This window comes from Pempheris klunzingeri, chromosome 12 (genome assembly GCF_042242105.1).
Source record: "Pempheris klunzingeri isolate RE-2024b chromosome 12, fPemKlu1.hap1, whole genome shotgun sequence".
NCBI lineage: Eukaryota > Metazoa > Chordata > Actinopteri > Acropomatiformes > Pempheridae > Pempheris > Pempheris klunzingeri.
The window spans coordinates 9025539-9044932 of record NC_092023.1 but is presented as its reverse complement, the minus strand read 5'-3'; the positions used below and the strand labels follow the sequence as shown (position 1 = coordinate 9044932).

The window sequence follows — 19394 nt, the reverse complement described above, 5'->3', positions numbered from 1 at the left end:
CTTTTCCCCTGCATGAATAATTCTGTCTGAATAGGATAGGATGTTTCTTCATATCAATGAATCATCAGCCGCTACAGCTCTTTCGTGTCTGTGTGAATGGTACAGTAGGAATTTAACTAAGTGTGTTTGAGTGCATTGCTGTGTGTTTGTGTGTGTGTGTGTGTGTGTGTGTGTGTGTGTGTTGCTGATGGCCTCTGATTGATGTTCTTGACCTTTCTAATATACGTTTTCAGAGCCTGGGAGATATCCAAGACGTGGTGACTGAGGAAAGTCAAAGAGGGAAAGAGACAGAGAGCAAGAACCAGCGATGGCACTCGTGTCCCTGTCCTGGTGTCTTGCTGCAGCTTTGGCGCTATTTTGTGGCTCTTCATGGCCCCAGGTGCACTCAGCTCTGGCACCTGAGAATGAGGTGCCACTTCGCCCAACTACATGGTTACCAGAGGAAAAGATCTCCCCCATAACTCTCCCCAAAGGACGAACTCGGAGGTAGGATAATAGATGGGGAAAGGTGTAAGCCTATGAGAAGCAATGCACATATGTGTGCCTCGTGATAACTGTCAATCAAAGTATACTTAAAGTACTAAAAGTACAAATACTCATTACATTTACATGTTATACTACTGTGTAGCTTGTGAAGTTTCTCCTCAAAAAAAGTCTTCATCTAATTTATTTTATTAACCTAATTTATTTGTATTGATATTTTGCATTATTGAATCATTATTGAGAAAGTTGTTAAAAAGTCAAATATTATTAATATAAATTAAATAAATCAATTTATTAATTAAATACATTGGATAAAGTGGATAAAAAGGTATGATACTTCCCTCTGAAATACAGCAGAGTAGATGTATAAAGTAACGGAAAATGGAAATATTCAAATAAAGTGCAAGTAGTTCAAAATTGCACTTCACTACAACGCTTCAGTAAATATTTTTAGTTTTTTTTCCACCACTACTTGTCATTGACAGTGCATGAAAATGAGTCAGCAAATGTGCAGAGGTAAAAATGATTACTAAGAAGTAAAGGATAAATGCTTGAAATGGTATGATCAACCAAACATGCAAAAAACAAGAAATGGAAGAGACCAAAGCTGAACATGGAAACATGTATCTTGCATGAAAAATATTACATTACTAATACTACACTATAAATATTGTAATGATGTAAACTTATATATCATTAAAAATGTTAAATATCGAGATTAAATTCCACTCAGATGAACACACTGGGAACATGGCGGGTGGTGTCGGTAAAGGAGCACTTGAGCTCATCTGAATGGCCTGTGGGAGTAGGACAATACAACAAAATAGGTTATGAGCCACTTTAGAGTAAAACAGAAAGTCAGAAAATAGTGAATAATACCTACCACAATTAACCTGAGCCCATCGTCTTCAAACTGCTTGTTTTGTTCAACCTACAGCCTCAAATCTAAAAGATATCTAATCCACAATTATCAAACAGAAAACCAGATAAATGTTTGCTTGATGAATGTCGTATCAAATCATCAAAACCGCAGTTAAATTTGATCGTTGTCAAACTATGAAATAGAGCAATTTCCAAGTAAATGTTTGCACATAAATGAACTGAACATTTCCATCTAGTAAAGAGACTTGACATTAAGTTGAAACATCAGTGTCAAAAAGGAGATTAGTAAGTCTGACTTTAATTGAATTATCCTTGAATCAGAAAGTTGAACTCTGTCAGAAAGTAAAAACACTTTCAAAGCTCACACACCTAACACTAAATGCCTCCTCATTAGCAAAAACATGACATTTTTCCTTATTTGCAGTTCATTGAAGACCCAAGAATAAATCTTGAGTCCCGCTCATCAGATTTGCCCTTGTTTCCACTTCAATAACAAGTCACCAGCAATTCCTCAACCACCTTTTTAGAGACAGCGGCCGATTCCAGCACCACTGTAGAGAGAGCGAGAGGAAGTGGAGCCCATTTGGCCTGAACCTTACACAACAGTGCCAGTGCTTGCTTTCTGAGACTGGGAGCTGAAAATTGCAAAATGCATCTCCCTGTGTGCAGCAGTCTGTCCCCCAGTGCAGTCATGCAGAACCGCACGGCAAATAATGGAGAGAAAACACTGATTCAGAAATTAATCACTCTATTAAATAAGCCGCAAAGCGCCCTTGAGAATGACAGCGTCGCACATCTGTTGGGAAACAACCTCCATCTGCACAGTGAATAACGATGTTTCTACGGAAAGAGAACAAATAATTATCAACAAATAACCACACGGTTGTTTAATTTTCACGAGAGGTAACTAGCTGTGAAGAAATAACGTGTAACAGAAGAGTTTGGGTTTAAAGAGACTTCTCTGACGGTTTAACATCGATTCATGATTTAACAACAGCGTTTATTTGAATTAAAATGAGACCACTGCAGTGTGAATGTTAAATGCCCTTTAACTGCCACTGAACTGTCATCTAATATGCAAATCTGTAAAAAATCTGATCACAATAAGGGACACAATAGTTTCTATGCTAAGCACGATCCCAGATAGTTACAGCAAACAGGCAGATATCCATCTGAAACTGTCAATGCAGCCTTATCATCTGATTGCCAGGTCACCTCTCCTGATCTGCTATCAAATGTTTGATCAGCATGTAGGCAAATGGAAAGCCAGTGTGATTGGCATCTGAAACCTTGAAAATTGTCATGCTTTATGCAAGAAAATTATAACCAGCCCACCGTATCTGCGATTCATCCAACATAATAAAAGGATGTTGCACAGTTTGCAGTGGAAGACATCCTCTCATCCATCACCTTGCAGCTGAATTGAGACAGGACCTTATCTTTTTGACATTCCCGGTGAGGAATCACACAGCTTCCTGCGTTTCTCCACAGGCTATACTTCACCCTGAAGAAGAAGGCCCCGGCGATGTCGGTGACTGTCAGCCCCTGTGACCACCCCGTCGAATGGAGCTTGGCTGCCCGCACCTTGAAGGACAAACCCCTCAAGAGCTTGCAGTGTGAGTGAACAGTAAGACCACACATGCAACTTTGGAAACCCACTTTACCCTGAAGATCCTCACTACATCTGGCTGAGCCAAGACGATCAATTACATGTTATCACTACTGCATCACAGAAGGGGATTTAGTAGAGAGTAGAGAGAGCAACATCTCTAAATCTTATCTTTGTTTGTATTTGTTGGGCAGAATTTACTTTCTGGAACAACTTTAGTTTGTCTTTTGATGTTTGCAGCCTAGAGGTCGCAGCTTTAATTCACCACTGCTACTATATCGCATTTATTGACCGATCAAATCACAGCTTACGCCTACATTTTTCTTTTGTCTCCAAATTTCTTTGTTGCAAATTCTCAGGTTGAAAGATATTTTTTATCAGACATCTTCTTATCAGCACATTGTACCTGTTTCTTTAAGTTCAATATATTTTTCTAAATGCCACCCACTACCTCTGAAAAGGACAGAGACCGTGAGTTCGATTATATCTGATCGTCACATTGTCATAAATCTTATATGACGCTTTGGATTAGTATAATAAAATCTCACAAAATGCACACAGACATTAACCGAAAATGGCTGCCAACACTGTATAAACACTAAAATAAAACTATGCTCATAGTCTGCAATAGCAGCACAATTACAAAACAGCTCAAAAGTGTTGACAGTAAACCAAAGCAGTCAAATTTCTAACCTAAAAATGGTGCAGATTTCTGGAAAAGAAAATATGCTTAAGAAAGTTCCATGAGCACTTTTCCAGGTTAACTAACCAAGCTTCTCTACATGGTAAAATAACATTATGAAGTTATAAAATGACACATGAATCATTCAGACTCTGAGCTCATGGGTCCACATCGCCAGCCTGAATTATTCACTTTGATTCTGAAGCATTTGGTCTCATTTGAGGAGCGATTTCTTGTCTGGAGAAGAGATGAACGGTGGAGATGAGTGGTGGCGGGTTTTTTCGTGTCTATTTGCCGGTTGTGTCATCCAGGTCAAGAGGGCGTACTTGAAAATGACAACTCTTTAGGGATGATTGAGAATACTGACAGCCATTTTTGAAGAGGCAATTGACATTTCATTTATTTATTTGTTTCTTTTAACCCTACCTCTCTTTGCTTAGCATGAGTTTGGATTTTCTCTAATTCAGTTCTGTGTACGTGTCCTACAACAGACAGTAAAACACAGTGTGCACTCATACATATGTTTCACTGTGTTCACATGTCAGGAAACAGTGTAATGATTTTCTACCTGGTTAAAGTCACAATACGCACACATATTATTGAGTGGAGAGAGACTTTGATCAATTTATGTTGTAAAACTATGTTCTTTCTTCACAGGGAACACTAAAAAGAGTATGCCAGAGGTGTGGTGGCGAGGCCCTGGGACTGAGGAGAAAATGCACAGCTTCACAGGCAATGCAGTGGACACCTATAGGGGTCCTTCAAAGCCCTATGCATCCATCTACATCCTGAGGTTGCGCTCCAAACAGCAGAACACTAGAGCCACAGTTTATCTCCACGAAGGCCTGGGGCCCTCAGGCGCCTTCCCCCAGCTCCCAGCTGACCCTCAGGTTCACACATTGGGTGTAGGCATGACCAGTGTCACCCTCAGCTGGGCGCCCAGTGCCTCCGTAACCAGCCTCCCACACACACAGACTCAACAGAAAAGTTACGAATACTGTGTCCTTGTCAACTCCCAGCAAAACTACCCCAGCCTGTGTGCTGCGCGAGAGAGCATGAGGAAAGAGAAAGGCCAGGAAGAAGACAAGAAGGAGAGGAGGAGGAGAGTGACAGTGTGGCCGATTTTAAAAGAGTGGTGGTGGCAGCAGTGGGACTCTTACCCTGAACCCCAGAGTCCACCTCCAACCCTCACTGATGAGTACGCTGATCTCCAGTGTGTGTGTCAGGGGACAGAGAGCGTTTGCACCGTCTCCGAGCTCCTGCCTGACACCCAGTATCACTTTGACGTCTTCGTGAGGGACAGGGTGAACGGGACCAGTGCGGCATACAAGGGGACGTTTGCTCGAACGCACGAGGAAGCACGGCTGGCGATCACCACGCTGAGAGAAGGCGAGCTGAGGTGGGTGACCTTCCACGACAGAGGCTCCCACTCGGAGCAGTTCTTCAATTTCCGTCCTCGGGGCTGGCAGCAGAGTGGACTCCTCACCTTGCAGAGCTGCGGTGGAAGTGAAAAGGTCAAGGTCACCGTGTCCAGCAAAGGTCAAGTTTTGACCTCCCAGGCTGTGGGGGGAGATTTAGAGCACATTTGGCTCCAGGGGAGTCCTTCCTTTCTCATCCACTTGGAGAGAGAAGGAACCACAGACCAGGCCTCTGCTTCTACAGACCCAGCTCTACCAGGAGGTTTGATGGCTTCAGTCAAAATGCAGACCTCCTCAGCCTACCACCGCAGAGGGGTCCCATCTCTGCCTTCCACCCTGCAGATAAAATCCTTCAATCGGTTGCGTGGCTGCAACAGTGTCACCCTGGCCTGGATGGGCACAGAGGAGAGAAGCCTGTACTGCGTGTACCGCAGAAAGCTGGGAAACCGTGAAGCAGAGGCTGGGGGAGTATCAGCTCTAAGTGCGCCCTGTCTGGGGCCAGAGTCCCGCTCTGACACCGAGAGGGTTCTCTGCAAGTATTTCCAGGAGCTGAATCCTCGGCGGGCCGTCACCACAGCTGTGATCGGGGCCCTGGAGCCAGGGGCGGCCTACGTGTTTGATGTCTATCTAATGAGACGCTGGGGGATCCCTATCAAGTACGCAAGCAAGATGGTGAAGACCAGGAAGGAATGCTGAGCTGCCGCCCCCTACAGGAGGTTCTTAGACTGTCCCAGTTTAGGGGAAGGTGCATCGGTCATGGACATGCTGTAAGGACTGACCATGAGAACGAAGCCATTTGACTGTTGTGGAGAGACTGTTAACCATAACAAGGAGATATTCCCCCTGGAGGAGTAATGGCTATAAAGAAACTCCACCTGCACTATTTATGCGAGTGGATGGAAAGCATATGAGAAGGATCTGCACACCAGCAAAAGTTCATAACATTTACAATACGACTCTTGTGCTTTTGTCATTTTGTTTTTCATTGTTGATCATGATAATGATGTGCCAGTTGTCCAAGTGCTTATTTTGTGTCTGAGTACAAAGGACAGATGAGGTTTGTGATGACAGAAAGTCAATACAAAAACAACATCAGAGACTGTGCCAAATATGCAACAGAAACAGATGGGGCAATAATTGGATAACATCTGAGACATGGGGGGGTTTGCAGTGTATATCTCTAGTGCTGCATATTGTACAGGCTTATAAACACAGATGGGTGCAATCTACAGATGCTTAGTTCAAAGTCAGTGTGTATCTTTGTGTTCTGCTTTCGCATGAAGCAGTGAAAAATACTTAGTGACTTGCCTCATTGTCTTTGATGTATTCTTGTGCTGCTTCAAACGCACCAATAAATTCTAGGGTATCTGTATGTTCTTGACCGAGTGATTGATGCATGTATGTAAATTGGACTGCCAAATTAGATTAGTCTTACTACCGACTTGTTTTCAGAAAGCTTCCACTTTAAGTATAATAGATTAGGCCGTCTGCAGCTCAGAGTTTGTGAAATTTAATTGTAGGAGAACCAAATGTGTTTATTTTGATAACTAGATGGGGCTGGGGTGGAAAAACCCATGCTGAAACGCTACAGGGAAACTTAAAAATAGTTTGAATGTGTCCTGTCATGTCAGGTTATTTCTTAAAGGCAAATCTGTTGTTTGGCTGTCAAGTGATTTTGTATTCATATCTACCATACAATCAAATATTACCTCAGATATCATCACACTATTTTGGCTGTGTAGTTGCAATAATTACTGTTGAAAAATATTCAGTTAAGTTCAGTCAATCACAGGTTCAGGATTAATGTTACAAATAATGGAGTCAGGATTAGGTTTAAGATAAAAATGTATGCAGATTTCTAAAAGAAGATACAAGTAAAAGAAAATCAATCTGTAGTACAATAATCTTTTTAAAGATTATAGAATAAAATCTGTCATAATAAATCCTCATTACATAGTATGACGACATGGGCAGAGGGAGCCAATGAGAGGGCGCGTCTGTGTGTTACGTAAGCACGTCGCAGTACACACGGATGTATGTGACACGCCAGCGCGCCAAACTGATGTTACCATCGCAGGGAAAGTAGAAAGGTGTCTTTTTTTTAACTGCTACGTAGTTAAACGCAACATATATTTGTAATAAGTCGTGAGACGCGTCAAATTGAAGAAGCTACCGGTCAAATCAGAGAGCTGTAACGATGGGTTTGCTCGAGCGGTGCCAGGAGCTCTTCAAGACCTCAAACCTGTACGAGGTCCTGGGTGTCAACAAAGAGGCGGCAGAGGCAGAGATCCGCAGGAGCTACTACAAAGTGTCGCTCAAAGTCCACCCAGACCGGGCTCCTGAAGACCCGCTGGCCACAGAGAAATTTCAGGTTACACACAATGAACACAAGCTAGGTTTACTAGCTAGCTAACACATGTTCCCCTGTGCGATCACTGATGATGCTGTTATAGAGACTTTGTCATGCAGTGGTGCTGCTTGTAGGGAAGCAGGGGTGTTTTTAACATTGCTGTACCACAGATCCATCCAGCCAAAGCCCCATTCTGATGTATGTTTTTTTTATGTGAGATCTTTGGTGTAATTGTAGCTAGGTGCAAAACAGACTTGTCTTGTGTGTCAGTATGTTTTGAAAGGCCTTGCTCCGTTTATTTTGTTACATAGAAGGAAAAGCATTGGAAAAAAGATCACAAAAACCCTTCGTCTGTTTCAGCAGTAAAACTGTATAGTGATAAATGGATTTAATCTTAAGTAATATTATGCTACGTGTAATTTCATATCACTGTATTGACATACTGTATATTGTGGTACACTATATTTTTAAAACTCAGTTGAGATCAAATAACCAGATCTGTTTGCAAGTGGATTAAATTATTATCAATAACTGGCAGATTGTAATACTTAATAGCATTGAAGCAACAATCCTGCTAATTCAGTATTTCCACCTAAAAATACCTGCACATTAATAGCAAATATGTTAATATCAGTGGTATGACTTTCAAAATCTGACCTTTAACAAATTTCTAACATCCCGTGCTGAATAATCGCCCAAACCTCTCATAGATATTTTTCAAGCTGTTAATAATCAATGTCCACAGTACATGATACATAACATACTTGAGAGGGTTTCAGATGTGTGTCTCACGTGAATTTATTTCCCCTCCAGGTGTTGGGAAAGCTGTATGCGGTGCTGAGCGACAAGGAGCAGAGAGCCGTTTATGATGAGCAGGGGGTGGTGGACGAAGAGTCTGACGTCCTGAGTCAAGACCGCTGCTGGGAGGACTACTGGAGACTGCTCTTCCCTAAGGTATCGGAGCACAGCAGGCGTTTTCCTTTTCTTAGTAGTGACGTGACTCAGCTGTGAGTCTCACTCACTGGCTTGTTATTCTTGAAGTGGCACGTGGAGTGAGTCACTTGTATTCCAGGAATTTTATTTTGGATGATATTCAGGCGATTTGGATCAAGGTCATTGTGTCACTGCACCTGCCTGTTACAACAAATAAAAGCCATGAACATAAATGTATCAAGGACAACTGTGGATTAATGCAAACCTGATATTCTTTCTACTGATTTATTAGTTGCTTCATTATAAAATTGCACATTAATACAATTTGATAGCCCTGCAAATGTCACTTCTTTTTTTTTTTTGTCTTGACATCCGCTCGTCTCTCCGTCCTCCTCCTAGATCACGGTGCAGGACATTCTTGAGTTTGAGAAGAAATATAAGGGCTCTGATGAGGAGCGGCAGGATTTGATCCAGCTGTATGTGCAGCACCAGGGAGACATGGACGCCATCACAGCCTCGGCTCTGTGCTGCTCCCAGGAAGACGAGCCCAGGCTCTGCAGCATCATCCAGGCTGCCATCCAGAGCGAAGAAGTCCCAGAGTTCCCAGCGTTTACTCAGGAAAATGAAAAGAAGAAGAGGGCTCGTAGGAAGAGGGTGAGAAATGTGTTCCTCACAACTTCTAATCCCTGCATACAGGATTAGGCTCTAGTATTTTACAACTTCGTCCAGCCTCCATAATGTGATTGCAATCAACCTTCCAGGCTGATAGAGAGCGACAGGAGGCAGAAGAACTGCAGAAAGAGATGGGGCTTGGCGATGAGGACGACAGTCTTGCGATGATGCTTAAGGTAACAAATCATAAGCACATTTACAAAATTGCAGAGGGAGGGTTTGTTGTCTGTAACCGTCCTTTCTTTCTTATTCTCCAGCAAAGACAGAAGTCCAGAGAGCAGAATTTTAACAGTTTCCTGTCTGACCTGGAAGCAAAATACTCCAAAAAAAGCGGGAAATCCCAGAGAGGGCGAAGAGGAAAAAAGTGAAAAGCATACCGACTCTGGTTATAGCAGATAAAGAATTGACATAAATCACAGCAGATATTATTTGTTTAAAAAAAAAAAAAAACTTTTGTAGATTAATAAAAGTATTAGAGTCCATGTATGATCAGCAGCCTGTCTGCTCCATCCCTCCTCAGACTTGTCCTTTATCTGGCCTTAGTAGCTTTTATGTGACACTTATTAAAATGTAAATGTATTTTTTATTTTTTGTCTTTTGTCCGTGTCTCTCTTTTTGTCATAATTCATAAACAAATAAATTCATAAATATATACATCATTTGTACGCAGCTTTTTTTTTTTTTATTATTTGTATAAAATAGAGAGAAAATGCATTGAAGAAAAGCTTTGATTTTCAAGCTTTGTCACCTTTTTATCATGGCTGTCTGGTATATTATTTTAATAATGCAAAAGAAAACGACCCTTTGTGCAGTAACCCTGATGTTACCTGTCAAAGCGTCCCTGCTTGGCTTTGCCCAGGTAAAAATGAATTACTTCAAATACAGTATTTTGTACAGACACAATGAATGAATTCCATAGTTATTTACAAACATAGTTTCCTACAACGGCTTCTTGTATTTCCTCATTGTGTTGAGGTGTAGTAGTAAAAGCGTGGGCTGCTGAGATGTTCTGTCAGTGCTTATGCAGCCACCACATTCGGATATATGATTTTAACTGGGATCTACTGGAATGAAACGCATCCAAAAACTTGCAAAGTGGCATCTCCTGTTCCTGTGTGTGATTCTTTGGAATGAGATGCTCTGAGCCTTTTTTTTTTTTTTTTTTTTTTGCACAGGTTGGTTGAAAATTGTCCTTATAAAAGATACAGTACTAAACTCTCTGATGTAGCATCAAAGAGGGAAAAAAGTGCTTTTTATCCCCTCAATCCCTGTCTGGGTGGGTGTGTTATTCCCTGCATAGCCTTTTACCAGTACAACAACACACCACAGAGGATAATATACAGTACATTCACATATAAATATATACACACACATTCAGATCATACATACACACATACATATACAAATGTCCACGCATAAAGCTCATACTGTACATGAAGATGGAGTTGTTGACAGTGTTTTTTGTGTTTGGCAGCCACATAAGCTGATTTCTGAAATACAAAAATAGGGCTCGAACAAAAAACTTAAGCAGCATAATGTGGAAAAAATCTGCTACTACTTCTGTAAAAAAAAAAAAAAAGTTTAGTGGATGCAGATGTTGCACTTTGTTGTGGTGTATAAGGGTGAATGGCTGAAGGGTCTGGAGACAGGAGGCAAACTACAAGCCAGGTCTGCTGGCCCTGGATGAGATGCCTCCCCGGGTGTAAGATCGAGGTGGGACTGACACAGGCACCAGTGGAGCTACGGGAAAGTGGAAGGATAAGAAAAAATCCTCAAGTTAATGAACTCACTCAACACTTAAATCATCTTACCAGTAGGTAAATCTTACTTCAAGCTAACGGCTGCAGCCTCTCTCATTCATAGTTTATCTGAGAATCAAGTCTGGAGGAGTTTCATCAGCCGCTTTTATCTACTGACCTGGGACAGGGGCTTGTGGGTCTGGCTCTTCTTCGTCTTTGATGGGCGCGTGTCCCAAGGGGTGGTGGGAAAACGAGTCCAAGAAAGATGAGCTGCTGATGCCTAGACTGATGCCGGTCACTCCGATTCCAAGAGAGTCTGATGGAGTGAATGAAGAAACTGATGTATTAACTAAAGTACTACAAAATCCATCTGACACAGTGGGCCCTACATGCAGTTCAAACAGGGGCAAAAAAGATACTGTTAACTAATGGATAAACAGTATGTCACATGCTTTTTCTAGCAGCATTTTAAAAATATTCTTTACTCAAGTATTCAAGTTGAATTTCCGACCTGTGCCCACAGAGGCTCTGCCTGGCCGCCCCTGTCCGATATTATCCAATACTGTGAAGGAACGACGGTATGGAGTGTCCGACTGAAAATGAAAAAAATAGGTGTCAAACAAGCGGTCTCTGATCATAAACTACAGAAAATAAACTCCTTCTTATTTAATGGCATAATAAAAGCCCAGGTCTGGCAGGTCACTGACCCACTGACATTTGTGATAGTATGAGTATGACAGCAATCGTACCCTGTATGTGTGAGTGGTGTTGGGGCGGGAGAAGACGTCCAGTAGGTGGTGACGATCCCTTGGTATTGACCTGCCAGCTTCGTCATTTATAGCGCTGTGTGCGCGGCTGGACGAGCCTCTCTGACGCTGGTCAGATACAGACAAAACCACAGTCTTTGAAACTTTTGGTCACAGGTGGTTCACTTCATTTAAAAAAAAAAAATGACTAATGCATTTAATTTTTTATCCTTAGGCTGCACACTTGATGTGACATTTTAGGGTCACTGGTAGATGTTTAAAACCAATAATATATTAAGCAAACCTTGATTTAATCAGTGTTTCTGTTCAGGTGCTTTATGTGTAGTTGTGTGTCGGTGGAGTTCAACTGTACCTGTCCAGGTTTGGACTGCTGCCCTGAGTGCGACGACTCTGGGTCTCCAGTACTGATGGGGGGAAGGAGTGTGTTCCTGCTCAGTGGTAACAGCGGAGATGTCAGGCGGTCGCTGGCTGTGGGTCTGTGGAAGAAGACACGTGCTTCAATAAAGACGATACTGTTAGTACAGATAGATAGATTGTTCTGTGCTGCATCTATGGTGCTAACATACACTTCTCTGTGAAAAGACTGTGGGAGTTGTGAAAATTCACAGCTTAGGTGCAAGGATGAAAGTCAAAGATTTTTACTTTATGTGATAGTGTGGATACTTTTTTAAATAAAAGTCTGTTCTTAAGTGCTATAGTGAAAACTTTTGCCACAGAGCTATAAAAGGGTAAAAGTTTCTTTTCACAAATAGAATTTGATGACCAGGATGCCACGGTGACTGTACTGTAACATTAAAGGAAGAGTTTGACAATTTTGGAGATGTGCTAATTCACTTGCTGAAAATTAGATGAGAAGATTGATCATATTTGTCTGTTAAATATAAAGCCAGAGCCTGGAGACGGTTTGCTTAGCTTAGCATAAAGACTGGAAACAGTGTAAACAGCTGGCCTGGCTCTGGTGAAGGTAAAAAATGCCACCACAGGCCCCTTGGAATGCTTCTCCAAAAACATGAAGACAAGTTGTAGCTTTACGAGCCATCAAATGCCGGACTATTTCTTGGCCAGGTGTAGTGACTTCATGGAGTGGAATGATGAAAGTAAAGTAAAAGCAAAACAACATAGGTTTTTACATTTCAGTCTTCAATCTTCTCCTCTAACTCCCGGCAAATGTCAAACTATTCCTTTAAAAAAAACCATGAACATGTGCTGACTGAGTTTACAGGTCGTTGCTGAATTTTGCAGAAGAATTGACGTTCCACATAAAAAGAAAAAGTGGCGCACCATTATTCTGCTGCACAGAGCCGAGAGGCACAAGTTGAAAGGGAGCCTGTTTTCAAAGTAATCTCATTCTTCTTCTGTACAACTTTTTAAACCGTGGGGGAGAATAAGAGAGTAAAAGGTAAGACAGGCGTTTTGGTGTGGTTGGCGGGGTTCCCACAATGCTAAAACTCACAGACGTGTCCCGCGGATGACCTCATCCATGGATCCCGCTGCGCTGGCCTGACTCAGGCTGGGAACCAGTGGCAAGAGGGTTCGGGGGTGAGGGTTTCTACGTCGGGCAGACTGTGCCGGGCGGGACAGCGAGGAGGAGCTTTGCTCCAGGGTTCGGCGAGGCCGAGGTTTGCTAGAGGGGACCGCGCTGGAGCCTGGTCTGTGACATGTCCGCTCTTCTGGCTCCCTGTGTGGGAAGGACAGGATGGAGCACAATCAATGAATGGTGCATTTCTACCTGCTGCCAACGGAATGTGTGTTCTGCCAAACAAGGTGTTAAGACTGGGGACAAAAACATGGCACGAGTGGAGCTATATCCCTCTTGTTTTGCAAAATGTGTTTACCTGCAAATACAAAACAAGAACTATAAGACATCTACGTCTCTTTTCATTCCCATTCAAAGATTGAGATCACACATGAGGAAGACACAAATGTGTGGTGGATGTGTCATGTGTGATTTGCTTGCATTTTTCCATTTTGGCTCTTTGCTCATTGTTTAGAAGAGTAAAATGTGTTCGTACTGGTTTCTGTCCAGCACACCCAGGTTCCTCTGCTGCAGGGGGATGCTGTGGATCACGATGAGGTCGTTCAGGTTGTGCTGGGTCGCTGCTGCTCCTACCGGCACCCTTCCAGCCTGGGGAACGGTGTGAGATGAAGGGGAGAAAGTAATGAGACAGAGGGAAGGTGGGGGAGGGTAATGGAGAGGGATGAAAGGAAAAAGATGTGAAAACACAGGAATGATTAAGGGGGTAAGGACAGCTAGAGGCAAGAGACATAATATTGGAGGAAAGGCAGGTTAGATACAAATATTATATTTTACAAAAGGCCCTTGGCCATGTGGTTAGTTAATTCCATATGTGCTATATAGGATATTGTCAAAGAAACGGTTATCTATCATGCAGGAGGACCTCTTGTCTGCTATGCTACCAATCAAGAATAACATTCACAATACTTAAAATGCAACAAAATGAATAACTAGCAAAACAAAGCATTCCAACATTCTCAATGTGACAGTCAGTCAAATCAAAGTAGGTCATGTTGAAATTAAGTTGCAGTTAATAAAAAAGAGAAACGGTGGTGATGCTTTCAGGTTAATCAACAGGCACAAGCACATTTACTCTAGAGATATAGATAATGAGCCGCTATGGATGGCGTGCACACAACACGCCACCATTTTGGCTCTAAGTGAGGGAGTTACATACAGTGGAAGGCCTTTTCTGCTTTTTGGATTTCCGTCTGGACTTGTGCTTTGAGCCCCTTGACTTTGTGTTCTTTAAGGGGAAAAAAGTATGACCAAAGGAAGATAGTGAATATAGGAGGAAGGAAGGAAGGAAGGAAGGAGGGAAGAGAAATAAAAATAGAGATAGAAAGAAAAAAAAAGGAAAACAGAGAGAAGAAAACAAAGGTACACAGAGCGCATTGGTGAGGAGCAGAGAGTAAAGAGGGAAGGAAAGAAAACAGTGATACAAGTTAATGAACTGGAAGCACTGAAAGACTGAAACAGGCAGGAGTGAAAAAAGGTGACAATCAAGTGTGGACTGTGGAACAGTTAGGGATGCTGAGCTAATGTTACATGCTCTTCTCTACTCTTACAAACTCCACTTAATCAATTTCATCCTTTTCTTTAAATACTGCAGTCATTATCAAAGGAAAACTCAAAAGAAATGGAATGTGCTGTTGTCATTGTCTTTTGTTTAAACACTGCAATTTAAGAGCTATTATTATTACCATTATTAACTATGTTTCCCTGCATCTGTTAAAATCCCAAATCAATTCATTTTTAAAAAGAAAAAAATCATTTGGTGTTTTGAATTGACTCCTGAACTGCCGACTGTCACAGTCCCCCCACTGACCACTGACCTGAAACTGCAGGCCAGCCGTGAGCGGGGGCACCCTGCTCTGGCCAAGTTTGGGCAGCATCGTGGGCAGCATGGAGAGCAGCATGAAGGGGTTCTGGGAGTCCTGCTGCACGGGACTCAAGTTCCCAGAAATCTTTTCATCATCTGCCAATCACACATACAATCACTTATAAATACCGTGAACAGCAATGGACGGTTGTTGATATCAGTTAGGTTTCAGTTTCAGTGTTTCAGTGTTTCAGCCCTACTTGATGTGCAGCATTCCCAGTGGCGTTGAACCAGCTCTTTCATCCAGCCAACCAACTGCTGCCACACGTCATCAAACAGCAGGTCGAGCACAGCTTGACGGCGACACCGATATGGCGAGACAGGGGGCAGAGATTGATGTCTCCGACCAGACTCAGAACAGTCCTGCTCCCACTCGTCCTCCCTGTTGAAGACAGACACCGTCGATAATTTTAACAAAACTGGACGATGCATTGACAGCAGCTGGGGCTTCAGTTTAGTTTCTGGAATAAGTAAATTACTGTGTAGCAGGAAGGCAGTGAGTAACTCACAGGTCCCTGCTATCAAAAGCCAGGTATTCCTCCATTAGACCCTCTTCTTCGATCACTCTGAGCTTGTTATGACTGCTGGTGCCAATGGAGGTGCCAGGAGCCCCATCCAGCTCGACTGAGGAGGACTTCATCAGCGCCGCTTTCCTGCCCTGCACATTCAACCTTTACCCCAAGACAAGGGCATACATCACATACATTTTTGACTAAACAACAAGCAGACCTGCCATCATACCTAGCCACTGCATGCCTGTCTGGTCTGCCCTTATTTGCTTGCCTTCCTGTCAGATTGTGTCCCTCCAGGTTTTACCTTAGTCTTCTTTAATGTGACTTTATGTTGTCATGTTTTAGCTGTCTGCACTGACTGTCTGCCTAACATTGCTTTGTATTAATTATTTGCTTTGTACATGTCCTACACTGCATGATAGGGCCATATTCCTCTAAGCTTTTTAAGGGTTCGGCTGCCTTATGTCTTCTTTTTTAATGTTCTTAATTACATTTGTGTTAATGTTATTTTTTCAAAGGCTTACTTAACTTCTAGCCAAGGGACAACAGTTGAAAATTTGATTTTAGCTAACACGGGTACATTTACAGTGATGTTGATCAATGTGTATTGTCCTAAAAAAAATAAAGAAAATGAATGAAATTGAAAAACTGACAGATAGTAAGACATAAAATGGTAGGCTCACAGACACAAGCCCACACATGCTGTATGTTTTCTATGAATAATGTATGAACTCGACTCCAGCTGACAACTCCAGGGTGAAGAGCAATATTTTTACAGTACACATATGCACAAGCTCAAACTAAAACACTGCATAGTGGCATTAAAAAAACACTTGAGATAGAGAGGCATAATATTTTGGACAAATGAAATAATAAAGAAACATATACATAGATATAAAACATATATTCAATGGAATATATATATAACCTTTTAAAGAGTAAGGGAACATGTACCTTACATCAGGGAAATGTACATCTAACAGGTGAACTCTCAGTTCACAGTGAGTCAGTGCAGTGAAGACTTACTCTGTGGCGCCTTTATCTTTCTCCTGGGACTTAACGCTGCTCTCTTTGCCTGCTGATGGGCTGCTGGCAGAGCCGCCTTTCCCTGAAGTAGCATACCACTGGAAGCCCTCATCAATGGGACACACCAGCTGAGTCCCCAGGATCCTGAGTGAAACACACACACACAATTAATAAATAAGTAAAAGAACTATGTTTTCGTATAGAAATTGAATATTTTTTGTTTGCACAATCAGATCTTTGGTCCCACTGCTGCCCTGTTTCACACAGAAGTAAAAGGTCAGGAGGTCGGTAGCAAACTGTGGATCACATACCGAAGATGTGGGAAACGTGTGGCCCACTGCTGACATTCATCATGCAGCCCCTGGAGTATCCCTCCTCCGCTGTCTCTTCCCTCGTACAGCTCTTTGTCGATCTCCTCAAACATTTGCTGCACCTGCCGTGACGCTGCCTTGTCAAACTCCTATGGGACACAAAAGGAGAAAGCTAGTAATTCCTCTGTTCTCACACAGCAGCTCTGTGATTGAAAGCTGCTGCTTTACAGTCTGTTCATCAGTTATAGGCAACACATCATTTTTATCTCATGGCAAGCTTCAACATGCATAACAATCATCTTCTACAGCCCCAGTGGGATGTGTGTGTGTGTTTATGGTCAACCTGGATTATTCATGTTCTATTACAAAATAATGAGAGAGAGAGAGAGAGAGAGAGGCAGAGAGAAAGAGGTGACTTAGGAGCAAGTTAGTTTTGCGTAGTTTTTTTTTTCTCTTCTCAGAAGTAGCTTGAGGACAACCAACTAAATAAATCATTGAGTAGTGGAAAAGTTTTGTAGGACCAGCTGAGGCTAGAAAGCACAGCATTACAACAAACCAATACCCAGTGGAATCAGGCATGGCATATAGAAAGAAGTTGCAGACAAACAAGGCATCTTCCATGTGATACAATGACTGGTTGTGTGCCGTTCTTTGGTTTCACTCAGGTTTACCAAAAGGTGAGTGTTAATAAGAAAATCAAATATCTGACATTAAAACATGCATAAAAGTATGTTTGTAGAGTCTTTACAACAGAAAACCAGACGGGATGGAAAAATGCTGGAGGAAAAACAAAGTTGTGCGCGTGAGCACTTGGGTACGTTTGTTGTGTGGCAGACGGGGCGAAGCTGGCATCATCGCTTCACTTCAGGATTGTTTCCTCAGGAGTAGACTTACATCATAACCCCAGGAAAAGACAGAGCTCCTCTCTGTGGAGATGCCAGTCCCTGTAGAGCTGTGGATGCCTGACCAGGACTGGTTGGAGTCTACTGAGATGACGGTGGGACAGTCAGAGTGGTCTGAGGCAGCAGACGTCTCTGAGCTACATAGAAAGGACAATAAAGTAAAGTTTCACCAAGTTTCATAAAGGGGACATAGCTCACCATCTCATTTCACTTGTTTCACACACCTTGACTCTTTATGTGACAATATAAACATGGCCTCTCTTACAGGAAATCTTACTGGTGGTGGTTGCTGACATAATCACAGGCAAGGTTTCAAAGTGGAAAATAAAGGGCAAATGTCAAAGTAATTAATATTCCAGCAGCCTGTCTCATTATTTATTCTTTTAACTTCACATCTGAAGGAGGCAATGCGATATCAATTAATCCACTGTTTCTGGGTGTCTTGTTTCACATAGAGAGAGCCCTGAGAATCAGCTGTCCACTCAAGACGGTGTAACATTACAAAACACACAGGCAAGAGTATGTGTGTGTACTAGTTGCAAGTAGCTTGATCTTTCATCTTATTGTGGCGCTGCCTGCCAAAGGTTTGTCTCCTTGTAGGTCAAGCCAGGGCTGCATGTGCATAAAGCAACCAGGACTGCATTACCTGTTGTGAGCGGACACATTTTCCTGGAGGTCATGGAGGTAGCGCTGAGGAGTTTGGTTATCGTCTGCTTCCTCTGGGAGAGGGTGGTGGTCGAGGCTGCTCCGAGACAACCCACGACTGCATAAAACACAAATTGAAAACATGAATCAAAAAAAGCCTAATTAAAAGAGTGAGTTTGAATTCACATTTTGGAGAGGACACCAAGTGGCGTGCTCAGCGTCAGTGATGGGATCACAGTCACAATAACATGACGCAACATCATGAAACTACGATGGAGAGTCTTATAGGAATCTGCAGCTTATTATTGAAGCAGCGGACAGTAAAAACAGAGTGAGATGTCCAAATTATGGAAAAATATTATTAATATTATTATGATATGGCTATGGACTTTACTGCCACCCACTTTCAAAGCATGGCATCATGAAAACAAGGGAACTTCAAATAAAATGGGGGCCTTCCTTTAAAAACAATTATTTTCCAATTGATTTGCTGGACATTATCATGCACAGCAGATCTTGATGTGGCAGATGGACTGTCACGAACTGGATCAATAAAAAAATATTACTTTACACTGTCATTCGATAGTGTTGAAGAGCCAAACACTCACTGACTCACTTTTCCCCCAGTGTAGAATAACAGCACCCAGCCTCTCACACCTTGTTTACAGAGCTCAGCTGGTGCAGTTAGAAACTCAGGTCCGACCCTTTATGTTCTGTACTCACATCTCAAGTTTGTGCGAGACAGGTCTCCTGTTGTACCGTGAAATCATTCTCCTTTGTCTCCGTTTTAGAGGCTCAAACCCCCGTCTCTCATCCTCGCCTCCGCGTCCTGGGCTCGCTGTGAACAGTTCAGAGGGAGGTCTGACATCTCCCCTGGTCTGCACATAAACACACCCTCGGTGCAAGGAAGCTGGACACGGCTTTTGGCTACAAATGCTACCGTTCTTTCTAGTTGTTGCAGCTACTGTTAGAAGGAGGCTACGTCTAAAAATAAGCTAGCTAACGTTACATGAACGGTCAGAAAAAACAAGCGCAAGGCAGGAACAGCGCTGTAGGATTCCTCAA

The 19394-nt window shown here is 42.5% G+C and overlaps 3 protein-coding genes across 3 annotated transcripts; 2 read left to right on the top strand and 1 right to left on the bottom strand.

The window, feature by feature from the left end:
• Positions 1 to 307: 307 nt before the first annotated feature.
• Positions 308 to 6053, top strand: ndnfl (neuron-derived neurotrophic factor, like). Its single transcript, XM_070840762.1, has 3 exons — positions 308 to 486; positions 2857 to 2981; positions 4314 to 6053. The coding sequence occupies exons 1-3, from the start codon at positions 308 to 310 to the stop codon at positions 5768 to 5770; spliced, it is 1761 nt and encodes a 586-aa protein (XP_070696863.1). The 3' UTR covers positions 5771 to 6053.
• Positions 6054 to 7119: 1066 nt separating this feature from the next.
• Positions 7120 to 9649, top strand: LOC139211179 (dnaJ homolog subfamily C member 9-like). Its single transcript, XM_070841456.1, has 5 exons — positions 7120 to 7445; positions 8238 to 8378; positions 8757 to 9011; positions 9119 to 9205; positions 9287 to 9649. Exons 1-5 carry the CDS (start codon positions 7272 to 7274, stop codon positions 9395 to 9397), a joined length of 768 nt encoding a protein of 255 aa, XP_070697557.1. The 5' UTR covers positions 7120 to 7271; the 3' UTR covers positions 9398 to 9649.
• Positions 9645 to 19169, bottom strand: fam149b1 (family with sequence similarity 149 member B1). The gene is made up of 15 exons (XM_070841455.1): positions 19053 to 19169; positions 18331 to 18447; positions 17677 to 17821; positions 16783 to 16931; positions 16472 to 16615; positions 15443 to 15604; positions 15134 to 15315; positions 14887 to 15029; positions 13548 to 13660; positions 12989 to 13213; positions 11888 to 12011; positions 11518 to 11643; positions 11280 to 11361; positions 10947 to 11084; positions 9645 to 10769 (listed from the first exon to the last, which is right to left on the bottom strand). The coding sequence occupies exons 1-15, from the start codon at positions 19097 to 19099 to the stop codon at positions 10687 to 10689; spliced, it is 1980 nt and encodes a 659-aa protein (XP_070697556.1). The 5' UTR covers positions 19100 to 19169; the 3' UTR covers positions 9645 to 10686.
• Between the last annotated feature and the right edge of the window lie 225 nt (positions 19170 to 19394).